The sequence below is a fragment of the Argopecten irradians genome, chromosome 14 (assembly GCF_041381155.1).
Source record: "Argopecten irradians isolate NY chromosome 14, Ai_NY, whole genome shotgun sequence".
NCBI lineage: Eukaryota > Metazoa > Mollusca > Bivalvia > Pectinida > Pectinidae > Argopecten > Argopecten irradians.
Window position 1 is genome coordinate 11,023,507 of NC_091147.1, and position 23,953 is coordinate 11,047,459.

Genomic DNA, 23,953 nt, shown 5'->3' on the forward strand with positions numbered 1-23,953 from the left:
CACTTCCTTTGACTGTAAGTCGTATTTCCATTGGTCGATGCGAAAATCCTTCACTGATCAAATGCGTCGTTACTTAACCTTTATGGCAATAGCATAAACATGGCGTCAGCCTCAGATGCTCGTGGTGAAAAACGGAAAAATGAAAGTGTAAATGCGGGACCAAGTTCAAACAAAAAACCGACTTTTGCCTGGAACAAAGGGCTACTTGCATCTATGGACGATCCAGAAATGCAGGAATATGTAGATGATAAATTGGTCATTATAAAAGATAAATACCCGAAGGTGAAATAAAGTCGATTTGCACATGTGTTGTGAAGTTATGCTGAAGTCAGCGATCTAGCTATTGACGACATTTGCCTTATATTCTTGTAGTTAATTCCATATAATTTTTCAATATTATTTTCATAATAAATAAAATATTATCAATCATGATCAATGACCATGTATTTTCACATTACTCATGATCACCTTCTCAGCATCTGGCATCGATCATCAGCCACATGCAGCAGTAGCATCATCTCCATCTTACCCCCATCATCATTAATCTTCACCACATCATCAGTATCTGAATCCTGATCGCCACCCTAATCAGCATCACCTCACAATCGCCCGCCGCCTCATCATCATAAATCACCGATCAGCATCACCATCATCCTTATTATCACAATTATAATTTATCAATAAATTCCTAGTATTATTCTCACTTCAACATACACATGTATACTGTACATTCATCACCATGATTACCATCTGTTATTTACAACACACTTTAATTTTGAAAATACACTGTATTGACACATCGTTTCCATTAAATTTCCATTATCATTCTATGACCTTTTTATAATCCACTATATAACTAAGCTTCTTTCAACTTTGTTGGATTATGATTATTAGGTACATGTATAGGAAGTTGTTTTGATTTAGTACTGAAAGTGTGGCGAATTACATCTAAATTAAAAACCTTTCGTGCTAACAAATTAAAATGTACAATTGTAGGTACATGTAAAATACTTTAAATTTAAAGTGTTTCATCATAAGGAAAATTGCTTTTAAAATATCACTACTGAAATGTTTAATTTCTTTCAGGCAAGGCATCATTTTCTTGTGATGCCAAAAGAAAACATTCCCAATCTGAACAGCCTAAAACCAGAACATGTAGAGCTTCTAGAATATCTCCACAAAAAGGGTGAAGAAATCATTCACAGGTTGTAATACCTGACATGGCCTGAGTATAATGTTATGTTTACTATTATATTAATGCTCAAACAGACATTTTGAAGTGTACAGAGTATTATTATTTTGTTTTTAACTTTGAGCTGGTTAAAAGGTACTGGATTTCAATGATGATCTCAAAAGCATTTTGTTTTTCAATAATATACATTGTACATACTGCACATTATTCTTGACTAATTTCATTTTATAAGAAATTTAAGCCTATAATCAGGAACTCTGTATACAGCAAACAAGAAATTACCTAGTGCTACCCGCTCCATGAATTATTCAATTTCAATTTGGTTTTATAACATTATTAAAATAACAGATATAAACAAGTTACATGTAAGTTTCACGTAAATGAATTTGAGTTATTTCACTCTTTTAGAACTGATGATACTTTGAGGTTCAGACTCGGTTATCATGCAATTCCTAGTATGAGGTAAGATATATTATTAGCAACTTTACATTGTATCTACATCAATCTTCAGTGATCCTTTGAAAGTACATGTATCACCTATGCAAGATGTAGATCTCTTTTATTTTCATACAGATGAAAACTCTTGTTTATACAATATGTTTGGTATATGTGTATTGCATTTATTGTTGTTTTGGCCAAACAAATTCAGCAGAATTCACAAATGTTTAAGCATTTCAATGTGATCAAAATATTAAGTCTTCACTTGATTTATTATTTGGCTGATTTTTTATCAATTATACGAAATTGATATTCTCTCATTCTTGTTACTCTAGGGGTTACTATCATTGTCATTATATCTACAGATCAGAGACTTCCTTTGAACATGTACAGAGAGTGGTCAACCCCCAACTTAAAAGCCTTACAGTATATTGGTATCAAATTATTTTGATATTCATCAAAGGACTAAACTACTGCTTCATCTATTGTAGCACATACAGCCTTCCGATCTGTTATGACATAATCTAGGGGATTGATATATTAAGATTTTATTCCCTCTCTGTAAACTAAATGCTATACATATATGTACCTATAATTTATAATATGTACATTGTATATTTTCAGTCATTTACATCTCCATGTCATCAGCCAAGACTTTGACAGCCCGTGTTTGAAGAATAAAAAACATTGGAATTCTTTCACAACAGAGTACTTTTATGACTCCAAAGGTAAACCTTCATCTTGATAAGTTTATATATATAGCTTGCCTCAAACCATATTTAGTAACACATTTAGTAACACATTTATCTATTTAAAGATGTTCCACCACTGCCAGAATATACAGAAATGATACCCATCATTTGAAGAATAATTCACCTTTAATTGTGTATATGTGTGTCTAATTAACACCAAAATACATATAAAACTAGTGCTTTTGGTGCATACGCAATCAGTTCTTAATTCCATATAGGGCATAGTACGACAGCTTTTTTGGGACACAAAACTATTTGAATATTTTTATCTTGAAATAAAATTAATAAATAAGAAAGTTTTTTTACTGAAGAAAAATACTAGTTTATCTGCTCCTGTTTTTGATAAGGAAATAATACCATTCATCCGTCGTGGAGCATCTTTAAGTATGTATAATACGTAGTATTACTAGAGAAAGTCTTTCTGTTCTGACAATTCTAAATATGATTCTTTCATGATCTCATGTGGTATTTAATCTGTTTGAAAATATATGTACCTAAACATTGTATATTTATTGAAAAAAAACCTAGCATTGGCAGAACTTCAAGAATTGTTTACAAAGATAGATATTGTACTGTCAATTATACTTTTCGTTACTCTAGATCTCAAGATGAAAATGTTTCATCTTAGAAATATTAAATATTTGAATTTTCCAGACATTATACAAATGCTGAAAAGTGAGGGAAAGGTTCATTTGGATAGTTCAAGATTCCAGGAGTTGCTCAAACGGAATCTGAGGTAATCAGTTGTTCTATCTGAGGCTTATTTCTGAGTCATTTCTGTGGGAGAATTAGATTTAACAGGAAACCTAAGTTTAAATCTTGGCTTTATCATATTTGGCTGTTCAACTTTTAAGAGCACCGATGGTACTATATGTGTAACATGATGCAACAGTCATGCTCCGGAGTCATCAGAAAGATGATCGAGCTTCAACAATATTTGCTACGAGATCATCATTATTAGAATTCACCATTTAAATATCATATATTTAGTATAAATAATTACATGTAAGTGTCATGTATATTAATCTTGTCACCAATGTCTAGAATACTATAATATTCACTCAAACTATTTTTGTTGCTACAGTGCTAGCATGTCCCATATAAAGTTTCATTATAGGGGGAGATAATTCAATGTTAGCGAATTCAACCGAGATTTTCAAAAAATAAGATTCTTGCAGTTCACTTCAAGGAGTTGTGTTATTATGTAGTCATGACTAAAACCTTACATTATAGTTACGTAGAAACGTGAACTCTATAGGCATTAATCTTTATCTCTGGTTGATGTGTGCGCATTTGGTGAATTCCGGTATTGACAGTTCACGAGATAAACAGGCGATAACCATGGCACCATGCAACCTGCTCATAATATTATAACCATTACTTGATATTTTTGCAGTTCACAAATAGAAATGGTGTTTTTGTGATGCATTTCCCTGTATTATAAGCAGGTATTCTGGTCGTTATGTGGCTTCAGACAATGACCTAGGTTTTGTCGCTGGCATTAGATTTATTGTATCTTTCATGAAAATAAGGCATGCTTTAGCGGGGTATTGAACACACATGTTTTGTGTGGGTTACCGCGGATCTGTAGGATAGACTGTTTTTAAGATGAAGCAATCAAAATTTGTTGTTGCAGCAGCTTTTAATGTCATACTGATATAATTCTAGTTTAATAAGTATACATACATGTGTATACATCATCTAAACAACATAATTTTATATTTGTTGTAACAACTTTATGACAACTAGATTGCATTTGCTGATGTATAATGTGGTGATCTTGCAATTAGGATTAGGATTTCTAAATATTTTTGAAGATTTTAATATATACGTGTACATTATATCATAATTTTATTCTCCTACAGGTGCCATGTTTGTAAGAAAGAACTGTCTACCATGCCGGCCTTAAAGACACATATCAAAATTCACAATTATAAAGTCACGTGACACGTGGAGGATAGAAACTTATACCTGTCTCTTTTTATATTATATGTGTGCCAGATACAGTATCTATGCAATATATTGTCGCTTTGTGCCTTCTACCCTGAAAATGGCTTTTGATCATCCTTTTTGGTTGTGTGAAAATAACATATTTTGAAGGAAATGACCATCATTAAACATAAGATGATCTCCTTCATCTGTAATTTGGAAAAAGCTATTTTCTTGTTACTGAGGGTCAGAGAAACTGCAGCTTTCTGCTTAGTCATGATAATCTTTCATAGTCAGCCTATGGTTTGGTAGAATAGAAAGGAATATGTACGGTTTGGAGTCTTCTAAACTGCTGTACAGATGCAAGTGTTACAAAATTAATTTGCTGTATTTGAAAAACATGACTGTATTTAGTATTATATATGTACGATATCTCTGATTCAATTGTAATTAAGGGTTTTAAAATTTTGCAGATTTCGTTGTATTAGTGACCATCCAAAATATAGGAATTTTTGATATATTTTTTTTCCATTTTTTACCAATTTTCTGATAGTTTTTGTCTTAGAAACAAAAGAGCAAAATATTATGTAGGTACTTCAGATTCATCTTTAGGAGAAATATAAAGTTTGTTCAAAAGTGTGTTTTGTGGGTTCTACATGAAAAATAAAGCAACATATGACCAAAATTGATAAAATTTCCACATTTTCATATTTACTGTAGGATGGTTACTATAGTAACTACAGCAGCAGTGGTACCTATTGTATCAAGGGTGAACTCAATAGTGGAATTTCCAACAATTTAATCACTAAATAATAGGTTTGAAAATTTTATTAAGGAGGCCAAAAAATGGCCCAAACCAATCAAAATCCTTTTTATAAGCCTTACTACTCATACCTGCTTTATAATGCATTGTTCTCAAAGATAGATAAAGGAAAACAATAACAGTTTGGTCCTATAAAAAAAACTATTTTGTTGCAGGTTTTTAATGAAGCACCTGATCTTGCAATTCTTGTAAAATTATATAGTATTAAAGTTGCATTTTTTTTGTGTGTGACATATACATTTTGTATTTTTCATGTGAGCTAGGTTTCAGTTATACTGGCTATACAGATTAATTAACTAACACATACATTAGCAATAGGCACGATTAATTGTGAACAATTTCTATTGAATGTTATATTGGGGTTTTTTCCTGCAAATTACATGTAATAACTTTAATGTCAATATTCATTCCATGTTGATATGGATCAAGCCCTTGGAACTTAATTGACCATCATACTACATGTACTCATTTTTTTTTCGTAGGTCACCTGAGACGAAGTCTCAAGTGACCTAATCCAATAGCCTTTTGTCCATCGTTGTCTGTTGTGCTTCGTGCTTTGTCCGTCATATGTCCATAAACAATTTCCTTTTTTGACTTCTCCTCCAAAACTGCTGAAGCAATTTCAATGAAATTTTGTACAAACCTTCTAAGGCATAAGGCCAATTAAAATTGTGAATTATAAGGTCCCCACCACCCATTAAGAATTATAAGTCTGAAATAGCATTTTAACATCATATCCATATTAATCCTGGCAGATCCTCAGGGGGCAGAAGGGTGAGGTCAAAAGGGGTCAAAAGGGGTCAAATTGGCTAAAAATTCAAAAATCTTGTTCTAAAATTCTGAAAATGGTAGAATCAAATACTCATAATGGATGGAAAAGTCTTAAGGTGATTTATAAAAATTGTGAATAATATGACTCTGGGGTCTCACGTTTTCCCCTGGGGAGTGGGGTGGCAAGTTTACTTTAGTTTATGTAGGAATAACACATTTAAGAACATTATTTGCTCAATTTTCATAGGAAATGAGTCAAACTTGATTAGAATTATTCGCCTGAGATTTAGCATTTTAGCGTCCATATATCGATCCTCACTGACCCCCTGGGGGACCAGAGGGGATGGGGCCAAACAGGGTCAAAATGACTAACATTTCAAAAAATCTTCTTCTGAGTTCACAGGTTTGATCGATGCAAATACTCTTCATAGAGTAAAAAGTCAAATTTATAAAATCACTGACCGACTTCAATGGCCAGTAAATATAAAGTGTCTTTGTTTCATTCTATATCTGAATCAGGTGACCTTTAAGGCCTATGGACCTCTTGTTTTTTGGTGGGGGTTTTTTCAGGGGGGGGGTCTATTTTCATGTAAATTGTAATTTCAAATGCTTCTACATATGTAAGAGTGACTTCCCTATTTCAATTTTTTGTGTAACTTTTCAAACTGTAACAGTGTTTTAACAATAAATGTTCAAATGTTCCTCATTCACAAATTCTGTCCAGTTATACATGTCTGTCTGTAATTGTTAACTGCCTTCAATTGCTTTATATATATATGTATGTATACACTGTATAAAATGTACATTTTCTTTCATTTGATATCATACACATTCAACAATCTTAGGGCAGCATCTTTATTCTTTTTGCCACTCTATGGTATTATTGCAGTTTAGAGGCTATATATACAGTTGAACCTTGTTAACCCAAAGACCCTGTTTAAATGGAAGCGTTTAAACTTGACATTGTGTATTCAAAATACAATACTGGTAAGTATTAAAACTGTGGAACTCATATTATTCAAAATTTAATCGTGGACTCTTTCTATTTCACAAGGGTCAAAGGTATTTTTTCAATGCACAGCTAGCAAGCAGTCTTATAAATTACACTCTATATTAATTTTGAAATAAAGTATTTTTTTCTTAGTTAATTTGTCATTTTCCCTTCAATGATATCCTGGGTTCTCAATGGAGCTGACAATACAATATATGGATATAGATGTATAGTAGGCGATGAACTTGGTGATAAAAATATTGAAAGTGCAACTTAATGATCAAAAGTGTTGTATTGAGAAGTACCATGCATATATGTTAAGTTATTGTTGACCTCCCGAAAATGTATTCAATGAATCGAAAATAATAATTATGTACTCATGTTGTTGTGGCTACATTCAGGACAATAAGGACAACTTAAGGATGCACTGACACAAAGTGGAAGGCTGTAGGAGTATTAGTCCGCTAAACCTGCCTATATTATTAGGCTTTTTTTATTTTATTTTTTTTGCCTAATATATAGTCAGCTCGTGGAACCTCTTAAAAATGTGAAATTGTAGGTCAGATTTGGCCTACGCTACGTCAGCGGCATATTTCTAATGTATCGTCCATGCAATGCCGGGAAAACATACACATACCTATATATTGGGATCGTATGTACTCCACTGCCCCCATGTTACATCCCATTTATGAAATTAAACAACTCTGCACAATAAAATACTTCCGAGACCCTTCTATTTCACACATTTGTAATGGTCGCCGTGTACACATTTAGAAGAGCAAACGGCAGCCAATCAACTTCGCTTCCGGTTTTATTTTCAAAAAGCCATGTTTAGTTGAAAGATAAACATATATATTAGGCAAAAATTTTTTGAAAAAGCCTAATAATATAGGCAGGTTTAGCGGACTATAGGAGTATGAGTCTGGAATATATCGGTAGTGTACTGCTCTCTTAAAGCAGTAGTCTTACAATCAATAACTTTGTCTGACATTACACATACACTAACCATACAACATTGATATCTCCCATGTGAGTGAATGTGGGTAAAGAAAATAAAACACTTACTCATATATATAGTTCATATCAATCATATATTAAATTTCTGGTCACTTTATATGACTATAAATAATAAAAATCATGTACAATGTACTTGGTAAATGTACAATAATTATTAAAACATGGCAGTATTATACAATAATTGCTGAATCTTATAAATTCCTATAACTTACATATATGTAAAACAACACAACGTTTTAGACATTTTGTTGAGGAGAAACAATTATTGACATTACATTGTAATAGTTATGTGACATTACAATTGTTAGCAGTATCTGAGCTAAAATAATTTTACAGATGAGAAATATATATATATATAGATCATGATAATTTGAGGATACCAAGGAGGTTTCAGTTGAAATATTTACTGGGATTTATACTGGAAATAATTACTGATGCATGGTTGAACTGATTGTTATGCATAAACGAAAACACCAATATTATCTGTTTGCTAACATCTCAAACTAGGTGTGTCTAGGATTAGAAATCCTAAACAGAACCAACAATAAGCAATATGTATAAAGCATACCTATATGTATATGCATGCTTCAGGAACATTTTAAAATATCAAAATAATGCCCATTTTCAAAAACAAAAGCTTAAGATGTTGAATAGATAAAACAAAAACTTAATACTGTATTAAATTACAATGTTTAAAATAAACAGACTTGCAAAAGATTTTTTTCAGCTCTTTAGCTGAGATCATCTAGTATTTTATTCTTGGAATCTGTAAATAGTGAGATCATACATGTAAATCACTTTGAAACATTAAAAAATGTATTAATTTTGAAAGGTTTAGCTATTTTCTTAAACATTCGACCATATTCATGCCTATAAATAAATAAGTTTTACTATTGCAAGAATGATGTATGATGGATGACATCACAATATATGTGTTTATTGATGTGGATATTCAATTGTCAATTAAACATTCCAATCAGTAGGGACTTGCAATACGCCAGCTTCCAGATACCAAAAAGACCTGGGTAAATTACCATCAATGTAACAAGTCCCACCTGCCAGTGATTATGTATAATAATTTTGAATTTTTTAAAAATTATTTATTGTTTTGTCAAGAACATTAAACAAGTAACACGTAACAAATGAGTTTTCATGAAATTTGTTTTGACGTTAAGTTGAACTAATTTTAAAAACAGAGTAGGAACTTGAGGTACAAAATTCTAAAACATTGAAAGATAAAAACTATTATAATGCTAATTGGTATTATTGTATATATATATATAACAAAACAATGCTAAATGGTAAATATTGTGACAGTTATATTCTGATTTTGAAAATTTATATACATGTATATAAAGATCCTAATGGTGTTTCAGTTCATATGGAGATTTTTTGAAACGAGCGCCTTGGCGAGACATGCTTCATAAAACCTCATTAAAAAATGAAGACAAATAAGATATTTTCTATCACATATTACATCACTACAAACATTTCCAAGAATCTCGGTGTCAAAATGTGTTGCAAAAATTCTAGCGGAATCTGCCATTTCGTCACAACATCCTTGAATCCCGACGTCGGAATGAACTCCCAGTCAGTGAAAATTGCTCCAGGTTATATCACACTAGTGACATATAAAGACAAGGGTGATGTCACTGGATACATTATAAGGCTGTTGTGTGATCAGAATATATCTTAGACAGTGTAGTTAGTACTGTTCAATTTGACAGTAAATAAAAAATAACCAAGGAAAATTGTTTTGGATTTACTATACATGTAGGTATCACAGTTTTACATCACGATCATTATTCCTACATCATCAACTCTCAAAGTGTCTCTTCCCATCCAGATAAAGCATTGATTCTGTAATATTAAAACAATCAACATGTAACATGTTCATTATATACTCACAATGTTTTCTGCCTCAATGGAAGTTTAAGAGAAGTTTAATACAAGAGAGTCATCTTCATTATCACTTGAATAAAAATATTTCAATCCAATAAGCACATAGCTATGGCAAGCCAAGTTACTTTTTATTCCAATTTCCGATATCGGGGAATTCTAATTTCCGATATCGGAAATTCTAATTTCCGATATCGGGAATTCAATTTCCGATATCGAGAAATCAATTTCCGATATCGGGAATTCATATTAATTTTTGATATCGGAAATTCTAATTTCGATATCAGAAATTCTAATTTCGATATCAGAAATTCTAATTTTGATATCGGAAATTCTAATTCCCATATCGGAAATAAGAAAACAAATTCTGATATGGGTAATTCTATTTCCGATATCGGTATTTCAATTTCCGATATCGAGAATTCAATTGATATCGGAAATGAAGTATAATCTGCAATGCAAATAATGAGTAGAGAGAATTTCCGATATCGGGAATCAAATTTCCGATATCGGGAATCGAATTTCCGATATCAGGAATTGAATTTCCGATATCGGGAATTGAATTTCCCATATCGGGAATTGAATTTCCCATATCGGGAATTGAATTTCCCATATCGGAAATTGTTTTCTAATTCCCGATATCGGAATTAGAATTTCTGATTTCGGAATTAGAATTTCCGATATCAGAATTAGAATTTCTGATATCAAGAATTTTTGTTCTAATTCCAATATCAGAATTAGAATTTCCGAATTTCCGATATCGAGAATTCTAATTCCGATATCGGAAATTCAATTCCGATAAAAGAATAACAAGAGATCCCAGAGGGATCTTGGCGCCCACCAAAGAATGATCTATGTCTGACAACAGAAAGAGGGATCTTTTCCCTGCTTTTCAAACTTTTACTACATACTATATATGAACCTTGAGAAAGATCTTTTCAGTACTTTCTGAGATATGTAGCAGTAACAAACTTCAATTATCAAAATTCAAGATGGCTACCTGTCGATCATCTTGCTGACCGATCTGTCCCAAAATGCAATATGCATAACTAGGGTCGTAGGGGAACCTACATATAAAATTTGAGAAAGATTCCTTCAGTACTTTCTGGGAAATAGTGTTAACAAACTTTAACTATCAAAATCCAAGATGGCCGCCAGTCGGCTATCTTGTTGACCGATCACTCCCAAAATGCAATATGCACAACTAGGGTTCAAGGGGAACATGCATATGAAATTTGAGAGAGATCCCTTCAGTACTTTCTGAGAAATAGCGGTAACAAACTTTAACTATCGAAATCCAAGATGGCCGTCAGTCGGTCGGCCATCTTGTTGACTGATTGGTCCCAAAATGCAATATGCACAACTAGGGCCCTAGGGGAACCTATATATGAAATTTGAGAAAGATCCCTTTAGTACTTTCTGGGAAATAGCGGTAACAAACTTTAACTATCAAAATCCAAGATGGCCGCCGGTCGGCCATCATTGTTGACCGATTGGTCCCAAAATGCAATATGCACAACTAGGGCCCTAGGAGAACCAACATATGATATTTGAGAAAGATCCCTTAAGTACTTTCTGAGAAATAGCGGTAACAAACTTTAACTATCAAAATCCAAGATGGCCGCCAGTCGACCATTTTGTTGACCGATCTGTCCCAAAATGCAATATGCACAACTAGGGCCCTAGGAAAACCAACATATGAAATTTGAGAAAGATCCCTTCAAAACTTTCTGAGAAATAGCGGTAACAAACTTTAACTATCAAAATCCAAGATGGCCGCCAGTCGGCCATCTTGTTGACCGATTGGTCCCAAAATGCAATATGCACAACTAGGGCCCTAGGGGAACCTACATGTGAAATTTGAGACAGATCCCTTAAGTACTTTCTGAGAAATAGCGGTAACAAACTTTAACTATCAAAATCCAAGATGGCCGCCAGTCGGCCATCTTGTTGACCGATTGGTCCCAAAATGCAATATGCACAACTAGGGCCCTAGGGGAACCTACATGTGAAATTTGAGAAAGATCCCTTCAAAACTTTCTGAGAAATAGCGGTAACAAACTTTAACTATCAAAATCCAAGATGGCCGCCAGTCGGCCATCTTGTTGACCGATTGGTCCCAAAATGCAATATGCACAACTAGGGCCCTAGGGGAACCTACATGTGAAATTTGAGAAAGCTCCCTTCTGTACTTTCTGAGAAATAGCGGTAACAAGAATTGTTAACGGACGGACGGACGGACGGACGGAAGGACGGACGGACGGACGGAAGGACGGACGGACGACGGACCACGGACGAAAGGCGATTTGAATAGCCCACCATCTGATGATGGTGGGCTAAAAAGTAACTTGGCTTGCCATACTAAGCTACCCTTACAGAAAGCTTAAGTGTGCAGCAATATTGCGGCACACTGATCTGTGTGCAGCAAGTTACTGCAGCAATTGAGCAGGTTAGTGTGGCTAGCTGCACCGTTCTGGCACTATTGCCGCACTAATACTTTGTTGCAGCTACATTGCGGCAATATTGCAGCTTTTGTGCAAGAAACTTTTCTTTAAAAACCTGTGTGCAGCAATAGTGCCGCTATTGTACTAGAAGCATCCTACACAGAAAACTTTAGGAAGGTTGTCGCAATATTGCGGCAATATTGCTGCTATATTGCCACAGTATAACAAAGAATTTTGGGTACTCCCATAATCCTTTGCTAAAGGTTAAAATCATTTGACCTTCAATTTAAACATTGATTCAAGAGGTTGTGGTGTATGAAGGACAGACCCTTAGCAAAAATAACTGTGAATTTACCAGTGATATTCCGGTTAAATCCCAGTTAAAATACAGTTTCCATTCATTTACCATTCATTTTCCGGTTTTCATTCCTCACATTTCTTCATACCAATTTTGTGTGTACAGTTAAAAGACAGTTTTCTGAAAACCATGTTTTAACTGCTGAAAAATTTCCATTCAAAATGCAGTTTTTAGATAACTGGAATTTCACTGTATCAAAATACCAGTTATTTCCCAGTTTACCGTTTCTGATATATCTTCTCTGTAACCAGTTATCAAATGCTACCATCAACAGTACTTGTGTACATAGCCACAGCAGGACATAGGTCAAGCCCACAGGAAGAATTTGAAAGGAGTAGGGGATATGGGAGGGGGTGGAGTGGGGGCAAATTTGAGCCTCAATCTGAATATATTGTCCAATGGAAAGCAACTTCCTCTAATTTTGAATGTTAGTTTGCTGTGGCTGCATGTACATGATATATGGGACAGCCTTCATCTGCAACATATTCTTCTGAGCACAGATCCTTAAATTGTTCAAGAAAAGCTGCTTTGATTAAGAAAAGAAAATGGAATTGCCTGCAACTGTTGAAGTTTTCAGGAAATGATGAAAGTGTTCTACATTTGTATCTATTGTTTTGTGATATTTTGAAGTGAATTTCTATGGATGAATTGTTCAATATAAGTACATGTATGTAGAATGCAATTAACTTATTTTGAAACAACTGAAAGTGAATTATACGTGTAACATATTTGGTGATGGAGCCTTCACTCTTGGATTTACTTCAATGGATTCTGTTGTTTCTGGGTTTGTATGATATGGTATTGGTTGATTATGTGGCCCTAACATATGTTAAATTTGTATAAGAAAGTAATAATATATATATAATATGTGAAAAAGTTATAGGCTATAAATTGATGTACTATATATAGCTTTGTGTATCCTATTAAAGGAATAATTTTAATTTTAATTTTTAGATATAATGATGTTATTAGGCATCTCTTTAGTTCACCATGCCCTCTAGCTATTTTACTAAATCCTGGACCTCAAAAGATGACCTGATTAGAGTGTCTGCATAGTTTACAGTTACTTCTCTCATTCTTTTTCCCTCCCCAGCCTCCTCCCCTCCCCCTTCTCACCACCTGGGTAATCAACGTATATTATATAACAGTTATTTTCCAGTTATTCTTATCATCAATGCTTCCATCCTAGACCAGTTTATTTACAGTTATTTATGACATCAACTGGTATACTGGTACTGATAATTTCTGCCATTCCAAAACCGGTTTTTAACCAGTTTTCTGTGAGGTCACAAAACTGGAAAATCTCATTAATATAGCAAATAACTGCTAAACAACTGTGAAAGTAATGTGTATTGAATGGTAACTGGGAAATAACTGGACTTTTAACTGCGTAGAGCCACAATGGCAGTTATCTGACCTAAAAGTGATAACTGGAAAAACACTGTAAAACCACTGTTCAGAATAAAACTGTGAAGAGAATGGAAAATGAATGGAGTTTATTTAGCTAAGGGGAGGTAATGGAAACTTCTTCCATTGGATTTATGATAAGTTACCAGAGGATGTAGTCTGATAGTGTCTTTGGATTTGATAAGGTTTGTTGGTGAAATTTAAGCAATCTAATTGTTTTTATTGGTTTATAGTCATTTTTTGTCACAAACACTTAAATGTGCATGTATATATATCTTTATTCTATTCATGTTTCCCGGAACAATAATTTTTATTTGATGCTGACAAGGTAATTCTTGGTCAATATTAAGACCAATTCCATCACCAAATGAATTCAAAAGGTCATTGTATAATACATGTACCAAAAATCAAAAGAATGACTATTGTGATTTTTCAAACTTTTCTATTTATACCTTTGTACTTATTTAAATATAAACCAGGAAGCTAACGGCTATGGTGCCACAACTATGACCGGCTTTGTTGCGACAAATGTGTGTGCTGCTTTGGTGCGGGAAGTGTGTGCAGCTATGGTGCGGCAAACTCATTTGCATACGAAAAGTATGTATTGCCGCAATATTGCTGCTATATTACTGCAATATTGCTGCAACTGTGTGCCAGAGGCCTTATATTTCTGTAAGGCACTTAAAAAATCACAAAAAAATGAAGTGCGCTTAATAGGACCTATGTAACCTTTCACAAAAGGATTGCACAGAGAAAGCCATTAATGGATTTTAAAAATAAATCAAGTTGAGAAACCTATAGTGGATTTTCATATTTTCAGTCTGCGTTTAAGTCGTTGGTGACATTGAGGCCTCAAAAAGGAAAGGGGTACTTTAATACTGGATTGAATATATCTTTAGTCCAATAATGCCTTAAAAGTTGTTTTTTTTCAGTATATTCAATTAAAAAATCACTTCCTTTTCTTCCACAAATAAGTAGTGGTCATCCAGAACTTTTTTTTTAACTTGGGCAAATTCAAATTCATAAAAACTTCTTATAGAACATTTTTAAACTCATGCAAATTCATAATCAACTATATATGGAATTGGAAATAAACAATATCAATAATTATTATAATATAATAGACACTTACCAGCGTAACTGTGCGGAATCACTGTTTTAACATCCTCTTTCATGTTTTTATTGGTTTATAGTCATTTTTTGTCACAAACACTTAAATGTGCATGTATATATATCTTTATTCTATTCATGTTTCCCGGAACAAGGAAATTTTTATTTGATGCTGACAAGGTAATTCTTGGTTGGTATACAATATTAAGACCAATTCCATCACCAAATGAATTCAAAAGGTCATTGTATAATACATGTACCAAGAATCAAAAGAATGATTATTGTGATTTTTCAAACTTTTCTATTTATACCTTTGTACTTATTTAAATATAAACCAGGAAGCTGGCTATGGTGCCACAACTATGAGCGGCTTTGTTGCGACAAATGTGTGTGCTGCTTTGGTGCGGCAAGTGTGTGCGGCAAACTCATTTGCATACGAAAAGTATGTATTGCCGCAATATTGCTGCTATATTACTGCAATATTGCTGCAACTGTGTGCCAGAGGCCTTATATTTCTCTAAGGGTAGGACGCTTAAAAAATCGGAAAAAAATGAAGTGCGCTTAATAGGACCTATGTAACCTTTCACAAAAGGATTGCACAGAGAAAGCCATTAATGGATTTTAAAAATAAATAAAGTTGAGAAACCTATAGTGGATTTTCATATTTTCAGTCTGCGTTTAAGTCGTTGGTGACATTGAGGCCTCAAAAAGGAAAGGGGTACTTTAATACTGGATTGAATATATCTTTAGTCCAATAATGCCTTAAAAGTTGTTTTTTTTCAGTATATTCAATTAAAAAATCACTTCCTTTTCTTCCACAAATAAGTATAGTGATCATCCAGAACTTTTTTTTTAACTTGGGCAAATTCAAATTCATAAAAGCTTCTTATAGAACATTTTTAAACTCATGCAAATTCATAAACAACTATATATGGAATTGGAAATAAACAATATCAATAATTATTATAATATAATAGACTTACCAGCGTAACTGTGCGGAATCACTGTTTTAACGTCCTCTTTCAGACGTGTGTCAAAAGTGAAGTAGAAATTATTTGTGGTGGCCCGAGTACAGTCCACTACATTGACCACCTCAGCATGGACCTTCATTTGTAACATCGACCCAGACGTATACACAACCTACAGCAAACCAGGAAATATTAATCAGCTCTGAAACTAACACATTACCTAGTCATCTACAGTATAGTTTATAAGAGACACTTTTCACTGCTAATGCTTACAGAGTTATCTACTCTAGGATGAGTTTATTTATTTCTCAGCATTTCAGGGCTCCTATCGAAAACCATATTATAGACAAAGCATATATGATAACAGACACTGCTACAAGGATGTTTTGGTTTGCCTTTTTTCCACAAATCTACTGACTGTTAAGAAATGATGATCATGAAATGGATAAGAAAGACAATCTCTGATTTAATTTCATCATACATATAATATAAGAAAATATAGGGAAAGGGTAATTGTACAGCATCAATGAGTTTCAAAATTAATTCAAATAGAAAAGTTTATGTTAATGTTTTACATCAAGATATATGTACCGGTATGTCAATTTCAACACAATTTGTATTGTTTTAATATGGAGACTTACCTGAGAAGATAAAAACAAAACAGATCCAACTTCCACAGGCTTCATAAACAATATATCATCTACTGCCGTTACATATGGTCGTGACTTGCTGAAAGCAAGTAGTTGCAAAACTTCAAAATTACAAGCAGAAACAGGCGAACTGTTTTGATTTAAAGAAAAAAATTGAAAAGAACAGAAAATCGTTATAACAACTTCAATTACATAAAAAATGCATTATAAGTATATCTGATTCAATGGAACATGATTCTGGTTGTAGGCCTACCAATACATAGCAGCATTTGTCCAAGCCAGCTCAAAAGCCTTCCTCATCAAAAAGCCTCCAAATATCTTGTTATATAAATTTCTTTGCTGGGAATAGAATAAAAGTCAAATATCAAAAACAAGTACAAATTATACATATTATAAACAGTTTTATAATGATGATGATGAGCATTATTATAAATTATTATTGTCCTTCCTCTATATGTATATAGATGTGGAATGGGACACAAAAGGATGGGACTTAACATGAGTAACACTACATAGCTTCACTTCATGGTACATCCTTCATAGTTGAGGGGTTACTATCAGTGACGTTATATCCACCCCTGGACTATCTGACAGTAAAACTGGAGACATGAGAACAGAACAGGTAATTTAGTCCTTTGATTTACATCAAATGAATTGTTTAACAGAACACTGCGGTTAACTGTATGGCTTTGAATTTGGACATTGCTCTCTTTGTAGTCTTCACAGAAAGTCTTTGCAGGCCTGTGATTGGTCATATTTTTTCCTCTTGAACTGCCTGCAGTTTTACTATTTGATAGTCCAGGGTTGGATATAATGTCAGTAATCGTAACCCCTGGAGTATGGAGGATGTTCATGATAGAGCCATCAAATAAAATGCATAGAGTCTGATTTAAACTACAGGTGAGTAAACAATACCTCTGGGAAGCAGATAGTCAGATTCTTGAGTAGTGTTTTCTCCATCCATTCACTGTTGTCTGGTTTTACACGGACACGGAAACTTGCTGCACTGTAACACAGAGTGGCTTTAAATGATTCACTGTAACCAGTTAAGTAAGAAATCTTTAAAAAGGAAGTACAATTAAGTCTTATACAAAATGTATCAGGATAAGATACCTCTAAATTATTTTTCAAAATATTTTACACTGGTGTGAGTGCATTAAAAAATGAACATACTTTTCTTGGTTTTTTCTTGGTTTTTCAGTTGGTTGGTGCATGTAGTAATTCAAAAATCATTTGAGTATGTCAAATTTTAGGAGAATTGTTAAATGTAAATTCATCATATAGCAATTGCCAGAGAATTTGGAAATGAATCAGATGATCCAATTCTTCATGGTCAGACAATTTTTTGTAGAGTTATCCATTGTATGTACAATTTCAACAACAAACTACTCCAGTCACATTTACATACATGTATTACTATTGCATGAAGTAAATTTCTGTTTTTTGAGTCATATTATCTACTACATGAATTTTTAATTCTTGAAGTCCCCATCAGCTGCATCAAAATCACTTACCTAGTGTCTAATGTCTGTAAAAACAAGTCATGGATCAGTTGTCGTTCTTCCTCAGATGGAGGAGTCTTCAGAAGGGTTCTCTCCCCTTCAAGTTGACGCTTTACTTTGTTACCTTCAAGGAAGTACAGCAATTTTAAGGAAATAATAAAAGTACAGAAAGTACTGAGGAGGAGTCTATCAAATTAATCTATCAATTTTAACATTAGGTGGCATTTTGATATTTTTCTACAGGCGATGGCCTTCACATTAATTGGGAAATTCTTTTCTTTATTTCATGATTTCGGGAAGAGAAAGTGACAAAATCTATACTTAAATAAGGAAATTTATTATAACTTACTTTCTCCTAATTCAAATAAACGTTCCTCTTCAGGACCAACTGGCTTGAGTTTATTTACAGATCCAGACCTTCAATGTGGAAAGCATAGTTCTTATATGACACATAGGTGTAAATAGCATTGTTTTAGTAATTACGCAATTTGCAATATATTATATAGAACACTATTTATGATTTATGTTATCTGCATTTTTATGGTTATTAATATGTAATATATGTATCTGTATGTTGAGCAGAGCATATTTTTTACTTATCAATAAGTTATCATCTTATTGCACCTCAAAATGAGCAAGATGTAACAACACAAATATACTGCAGTCTCCCAAAACAAAGACTCAATACACTGCATACAGGCCAGGTAATCCTTATATGACCCTAGCTGTTAATAGGATATCAATCTTATTTACAATAAATATTCGACTTTCATTATGTTTGTATCTTTCTGTCAAAAGATGCATTGTATTTAGACAGATACAAGGCAGCAAATGCTGTTTTATATAGATGTATTATTAACGGTGAAATAGTATCTGACAATCATTTGTGAGAATGCAACTTCGGGTTACCTTTGCACCTTTTTTACTATAAAGCAGAAGCAAATTAAGATTTTTACTCAATTTGTCATCAATTCATTTATTTCTCCAATCATCTCAATTACCAGTGACCATGGTTCTTTCCTGATCACTGTCACACAAATGTAAATAAGAGTGAAAATCAATATGAATGTGTTATTTGTATAGTAGACTACACGATCTCCTTACTTCTTTGTGACAGGATTGCGGGCTACCATCACAAACCTAGCTACTAGTAGTTGTCTCAGTGAGCCTTCATGTTCCTGTAATAATGATTCATTACTCAACAACAGTACAGTATACAACATCAAACTGTGATTAAAGGTTCAAAGTTATAAAATTCTCCCTTCTGTCATTATTAAAACGTAAGTTTAAACTTCCCCTTATCTGTAGTTTTAATTACCACAATCTCCTATTTTCTAACATGATTTGTGTCCCCTTACTAGTAAGTGTAGCCAACTACAATATATTCAGTTCTATATGCCTCACACGGTGAATTATTTGAAACTACAGAGCACGTAATCACAAATTGTGTATATATAGATATATTGTACCTGTTTTAAATGCATGGTAACTTCTACCGAGCTTTTTCCAGCCCAAGTCACATGACCTGACATTAGAATGTCTTTATCTGGTGCTATAGGATGCTCCTCCAATTCTGAAATAAATAAATAGTACTACAAAACAGTGGTACATCATACATATGTAGTCAGTCAACTGTGTCCTCTATAGTGGCAGTTGCCAGGTACTGTCTGCTGGTCAGTGGTTTCTCTCTGGGTAGTCCGGTTATCCTCCACCATCAAACCTGGCACGTCATTACATGACCCTGGCTGTTGATGTAAAAATTAAACAAACCAAACCAAACCAAACTATAGTTAAGTACAAGTGGAAACATCAAAATTTACCTACCTTGAATGAGTTATCTCCCCTTACACCAAATCCCAGATTTTATGAACATATATACAATTTTAGTTTCATTGATAAAAATTAACATGGTATGGAGAAAATACCTTCTCAAAACCTAATATTTGTTTAAATGTAGGACATGGTAAAGTAGAAACCTGCTGAAGATTATGTATATTTAAGACACTATGTAAACCATCACATTATGTGCTCATCAAGGAAAATATTACAGGTGTAGAAGCCATTTCTTTCCCCCTCTGATGCTTTCCCCAGGGAAAGGAATTGGCTAGCTGATTCTCTCTCCCCTCCGCCAAGTTAATTTTCCCCCGGGAAAAGAATTGGCTGGCTAGGGAAAGGGAAAAGAATCAGCTAGCCAATAGTTTCCCCTTAGAAATATATATACAGGGAAAGGGAAAAAGTATCGGATAGCCAATAGTTGGGGGGGAGGGGGGGGGGGAAGAGGAGAATCAGCTACATGTAGACAATAGTTCCCCCTTCACCCCCTAGGAATAAATAGACAGGGAAGAGGGAAAGAATCAACAAGCCCAATTCTTTTCCCAGGGAAAACTTTCAGCAAGGGGAAAGATGCACCATCATTGATTAATATGTCACCTTATTTATATAACTTTGATATCAATCATGAATGACAGTCACCTCAGTGTAATATAACCAAAACTTGAAACAAAAGTCTTTTCAGGCAACAATCAAGGTAAAATCCTAAATATTTTGTAATCAGACAGTGTTTATGATACTGTTCTTACCAATCCTGTCCACTAAAGCTGTTACTATGGCGATGGGTGACTTGTGGTCAGAGGTTTGGTCGTCATGGGTTGTGTGGGTATAACTGATTAACACTAGATGAAAATAAAAAAAAAATAAACATATCAACTTTTTTTTCTTTTTGTATTTGAATACAACATTAATGGTTAAAAATTATGTCACGTATAGAAAATATTGTAGCAGATCACCACAAGCCCTTGTGTTTGACAGGTATTGATAGTAGGTTGGTGATTTTTCTCTACATTCTTTGGCTTTCCTCCACCCTCTAGACCTGACACATCATTAAATGACCCTGACTTTTAATATGATGCCTAACAAAAACAAACAATATCATTCTGTCCTAATTGTCGCAATGTTTGTGTTACAGTAATATTTAATTGTTCATTTCATAAAAGAAACAACCACTAAATAATAAGTTTTAAAAATATACAATAAAACTGTCAATAATGAGTACCAGCAAATGTATCAAGATCCTCCAGAATTCTGCCAAAACGTATCCCATCATAGAAATTGATGTATTTCTCCCTAGTATGAGGGTTTGATCCAAGGGGGATAACTGCCTCTTGATAGCTATCTTTCATGGTTCGCATGGGAAGGTCCTCTTGTGTGAAGGATGGTAGTGATTGGCTAGGAGCCTCAGTCGGTGTTCTGCAAGTAAAAATATTCTCTTTTGAAATATACAAATAATAGCATTATTTTTTCTTATTCTGTTATACATGAACCATTTAATATCATTAAAATATTTGAACTTAACATCCACATATAATTTTCTTCTTAGTCACAGAAATTTAACTCTACTACAAAAAAGTTAGCAAGTTCAATTAACGCCGTTGTACCTATTCTTTATTTGCATATTACAGAGTTATCTGCCTTGTGGGTAAGTATTGATTGTTTTCTTTATGTATTTACGAGTGTAATGTGAAAACAACATAATTTTTTTGCTCAGAATGTAATGATGTCTCAACTGATACCTATCCAAAAAAGACATAATTCTGTAATATGCAAACACAAAATATTCTTTCACATAGTTAACAATAACAATTGCACTTACCCCCATATTTTCTGAGCCCCTACAAGTTCTTCAAGCATTGCTCTTGCTGAAAAAAAAAATGAAAATAAAAAAATCACAAAATACCTTAAAAGATTGACCTGCACATGTATATTAATTGAGTCTAATGGATATTAATTACTAAATGTAATAAAAGATGTAAGTTCGTCCATATTTTAATTATGTATGCTCACATGTAATTATTTCCATGGAAAAAATGATGAGGAAATAAAAGTCTATATTTTTTGAAGTACATATTACACAATTATGTATTTTGAGTTTTAAAGACTGTTTTGAGGACCAAGACAATCAAAGTCCTTGAGATCATTACGTTTGCATGTCATGCACATCAGCTAACTTGCACACTTACAATGAATACATTTTATAATGTAACTATGTGTAGCGGGATTTACTGGGTCGATCATCTGTGACCAGGTAGCTCAGTCGCTAGAGCACTTGGCTAGTCTTCAGACCCTGATATTAATTATAATGTACAATATATTGTGTACCCTGTTTTATGGTTGTGAATCCTTGTGGCTTGCTGGACGTACACAGACAGGCTGTCATGGGTAATGTTGGATGCACACATGTTCTCACTAATGTAATTTTCTGTATAGTTCTCGGTAATATCCTGAGTCTACAAAATGAAAAGAAATCATGTAATTTTAAGCAGCATTTATCTTTGTAAGCAAATGTATCTAATTATGTGTATTACTAGTATACGATAGAAATAAGCACTTAATTACAGTATCGTCTGAATAATAAAAGGGATGCAGAGGCTGTGAAACTTTGGATCTTAAACACCCTATTTATAAGACTTGACTTTAAAGGTTTTTTCCGTTTAGCTCTGTTTGTCAAAAACCATCAATCCAATCCTAACCAAACTTTAAACATAGCTAAAGGACATCATTATCACATCATTTCAGGGTGTGGGATTTGAAAAGGCTTAAAGGACTTAAAGTTATGCTAAACTATCTGTATCTATTGCATGCAGCTCTTTTTTTCAAAAAGTATAAGTCTAATCCTAAACAACCTTGGAATATAGCTAAAAGCCAACATATCACCTCAACACACCTAAGCCTAATTATGGCAGGATTCATTTCAGCTGTGGTGCATTCAGATGCTGCAGGACACAATCGTGCTGCATTTCACTTTTCCTTATTTTTTTTCCCTTATGTAATAAATCAACAATGCGGTAGAGGCGATAATTATAATTACGCGTAATTCTTGTTTATTTTGTGCAATCTCTAATTATTAGAGTCCTACACCTGCTCCTGTTGAGAGAACGGACACTTACCCGACTTTAAAACTCGACATTTTTCTGCATTTGTCAACAAATACCGGAAGACCTCAACCTTTTGCCTGTCGCTTTTCAAAACTCAAGATAAGTTCCGAAAGTCTTTCATATTGGACGAGTTATCTTCCTTCAAATACTTCAGGTATACAAAAGCGTATGCAAATGAGGGCACACCATTGTCATGCAAGACCTTTTTATTGTATAACACGTATTTAAAAACGTAAGTTAATGGCACTGCCATTCACTCGTGACTGACTGTAATGAAAAAAACCACCAAAAACAACAATTGGGTACAACAGAGATTGAAATATCTGGATGTAAATTAATATCTCAGTAATTTCTACGATACCATAATCACAATAAAAAAACCATCAGAATATAAATATATACTAACAACTTTCATTTATTCAGGGAATGGACACATTTTAGATTGTAATACACGCAAAAAATATATGTCCAACTGTTTTATCATAGTTACATGCATATGTGACAGGTTAAGCTTCTGTACATGTACATGCAAACAAATATCACAATTACTGTAAAAAAATTCAAGTAACAATGGTATACTATTTCATTGTTTAGTAACATAATTAATTCTATAATACAGAATAGATTTTTCATAAAAATCAAGAATATAATTATGTTTCTGGTATAATTATTTTAAAAAGGGGTAATGGAAAGGGTAATTAAACTAATACCTTCATATATTCACTTAAATTCTGACAGCTCTTTTATGAAAGATGATTAGAGATACATGTA

The 23,953-nt window shown here is 33.4% G+C and overlaps 2 protein-coding genes across 2 annotated transcripts; one reads left to right on the forward strand and one right to left on the reverse strand.

Moving 5' to 3' along the window:
• The first annotated feature begins 62 nt into the window (after positions 1 to 62).
• Positions 63 to 7,048, forward strand: LOC138306890 (aprataxin-like). Its single transcript, XM_069247438.1, has 6 exons — positions 63 to 282; positions 1,087 to 1,205; positions 1,601 to 1,654; positions 2,255 to 2,358; positions 3,037 to 3,118; positions 4,248 to 7,048. The coding sequence occupies exons 1-6, from the start codon at positions 100 to 102 to the stop codon at positions 4,327 to 4,329; spliced, it is 624 nt and encodes a 207-aa protein (XP_069103539.1). The 5' UTR covers positions 63 to 99; the 3' UTR covers positions 4,330 to 7,048.
• Positions 7,049 to 7,968: 920 nt separating this feature from the next.
• LOC138306888 (acyl-coenzyme A thioesterase 9, mitochondrial-like) lies at positions 7,969 to 23,329 on the reverse strand. Its single transcript, XM_069247437.1, has 14 exons — positions 23,195 to 23,329; positions 22,407 to 22,534; positions 21,901 to 21,946; positions 21,304 to 21,497; positions 20,831 to 20,923; positions 19,721 to 19,824; positions 19,356 to 19,429; positions 18,601 to 18,668; positions 18,264 to 18,375; positions 17,665 to 17,755; positions 17,003 to 17,088; positions 16,741 to 16,828; positions 16,115 to 16,271; positions 7,969 to 9,773 (listed from the first exon to the last, which is right to left on the reverse strand). The coding sequence occupies exons 1-14, from the start codon at positions 23,212 to 23,214 to the stop codon at positions 9,730 to 9,732; spliced, it is 1,305 nt and encodes a 434-aa protein (XP_069103538.1). The 5' UTR covers positions 23,215 to 23,329; the 3' UTR covers positions 7,969 to 9,729.
• Positions 23,330 to 23,953: the final 624 nt, after the last annotated feature.

What these genes read in the sequence shown, in the direction of transcription:
- LOC138306888 (XM_069247437.1), bottom strand. Translation starts at nt 23,214, where the DNA reads ATGTCGAGTTTTAAAGTCGG. An exon ending in ATTCACAACCATAAAACAGG is followed by an intron (nt 21,947 to 22,406) that starts GTACACAATATA and finishes TTTTTTTTTCAG; the next exon opens with CAAGAGCAATGCTTGAAGAA. An exon ending in TTACCATGCATTTAAAACAG is followed by an intron (nt 19,430 to 19,720) that starts GTACAATATATC and finishes TCATTATTACAG; the next exon opens with GAACATGAAGGCTCACTGAG.
- LOC138306890 (XM_069247438.1), top strand. Translation starts at nt 100, where the DNA reads ATGGCGTCAGCCTCAGATGCTCGTGGTGAAAAACGGAAAAATGAAAGT. An exon ending in GGTGAAGAAATCATTCACAG is followed by an intron (nt 1,206 to 1,600) that starts GTTGTAATACCT and finishes TCACTCTTTTAG; the next exon opens with AACTGATGATACTTTGAGGT. An exon ending in TTGCTCAAACGGAATCTGAG is followed by an intron (nt 3,119 to 4,247) that starts GTAATCAGTTGT and finishes ATTCTCCTACAG; the next exon opens with GTGCCATGTTTGTAAGAAAG.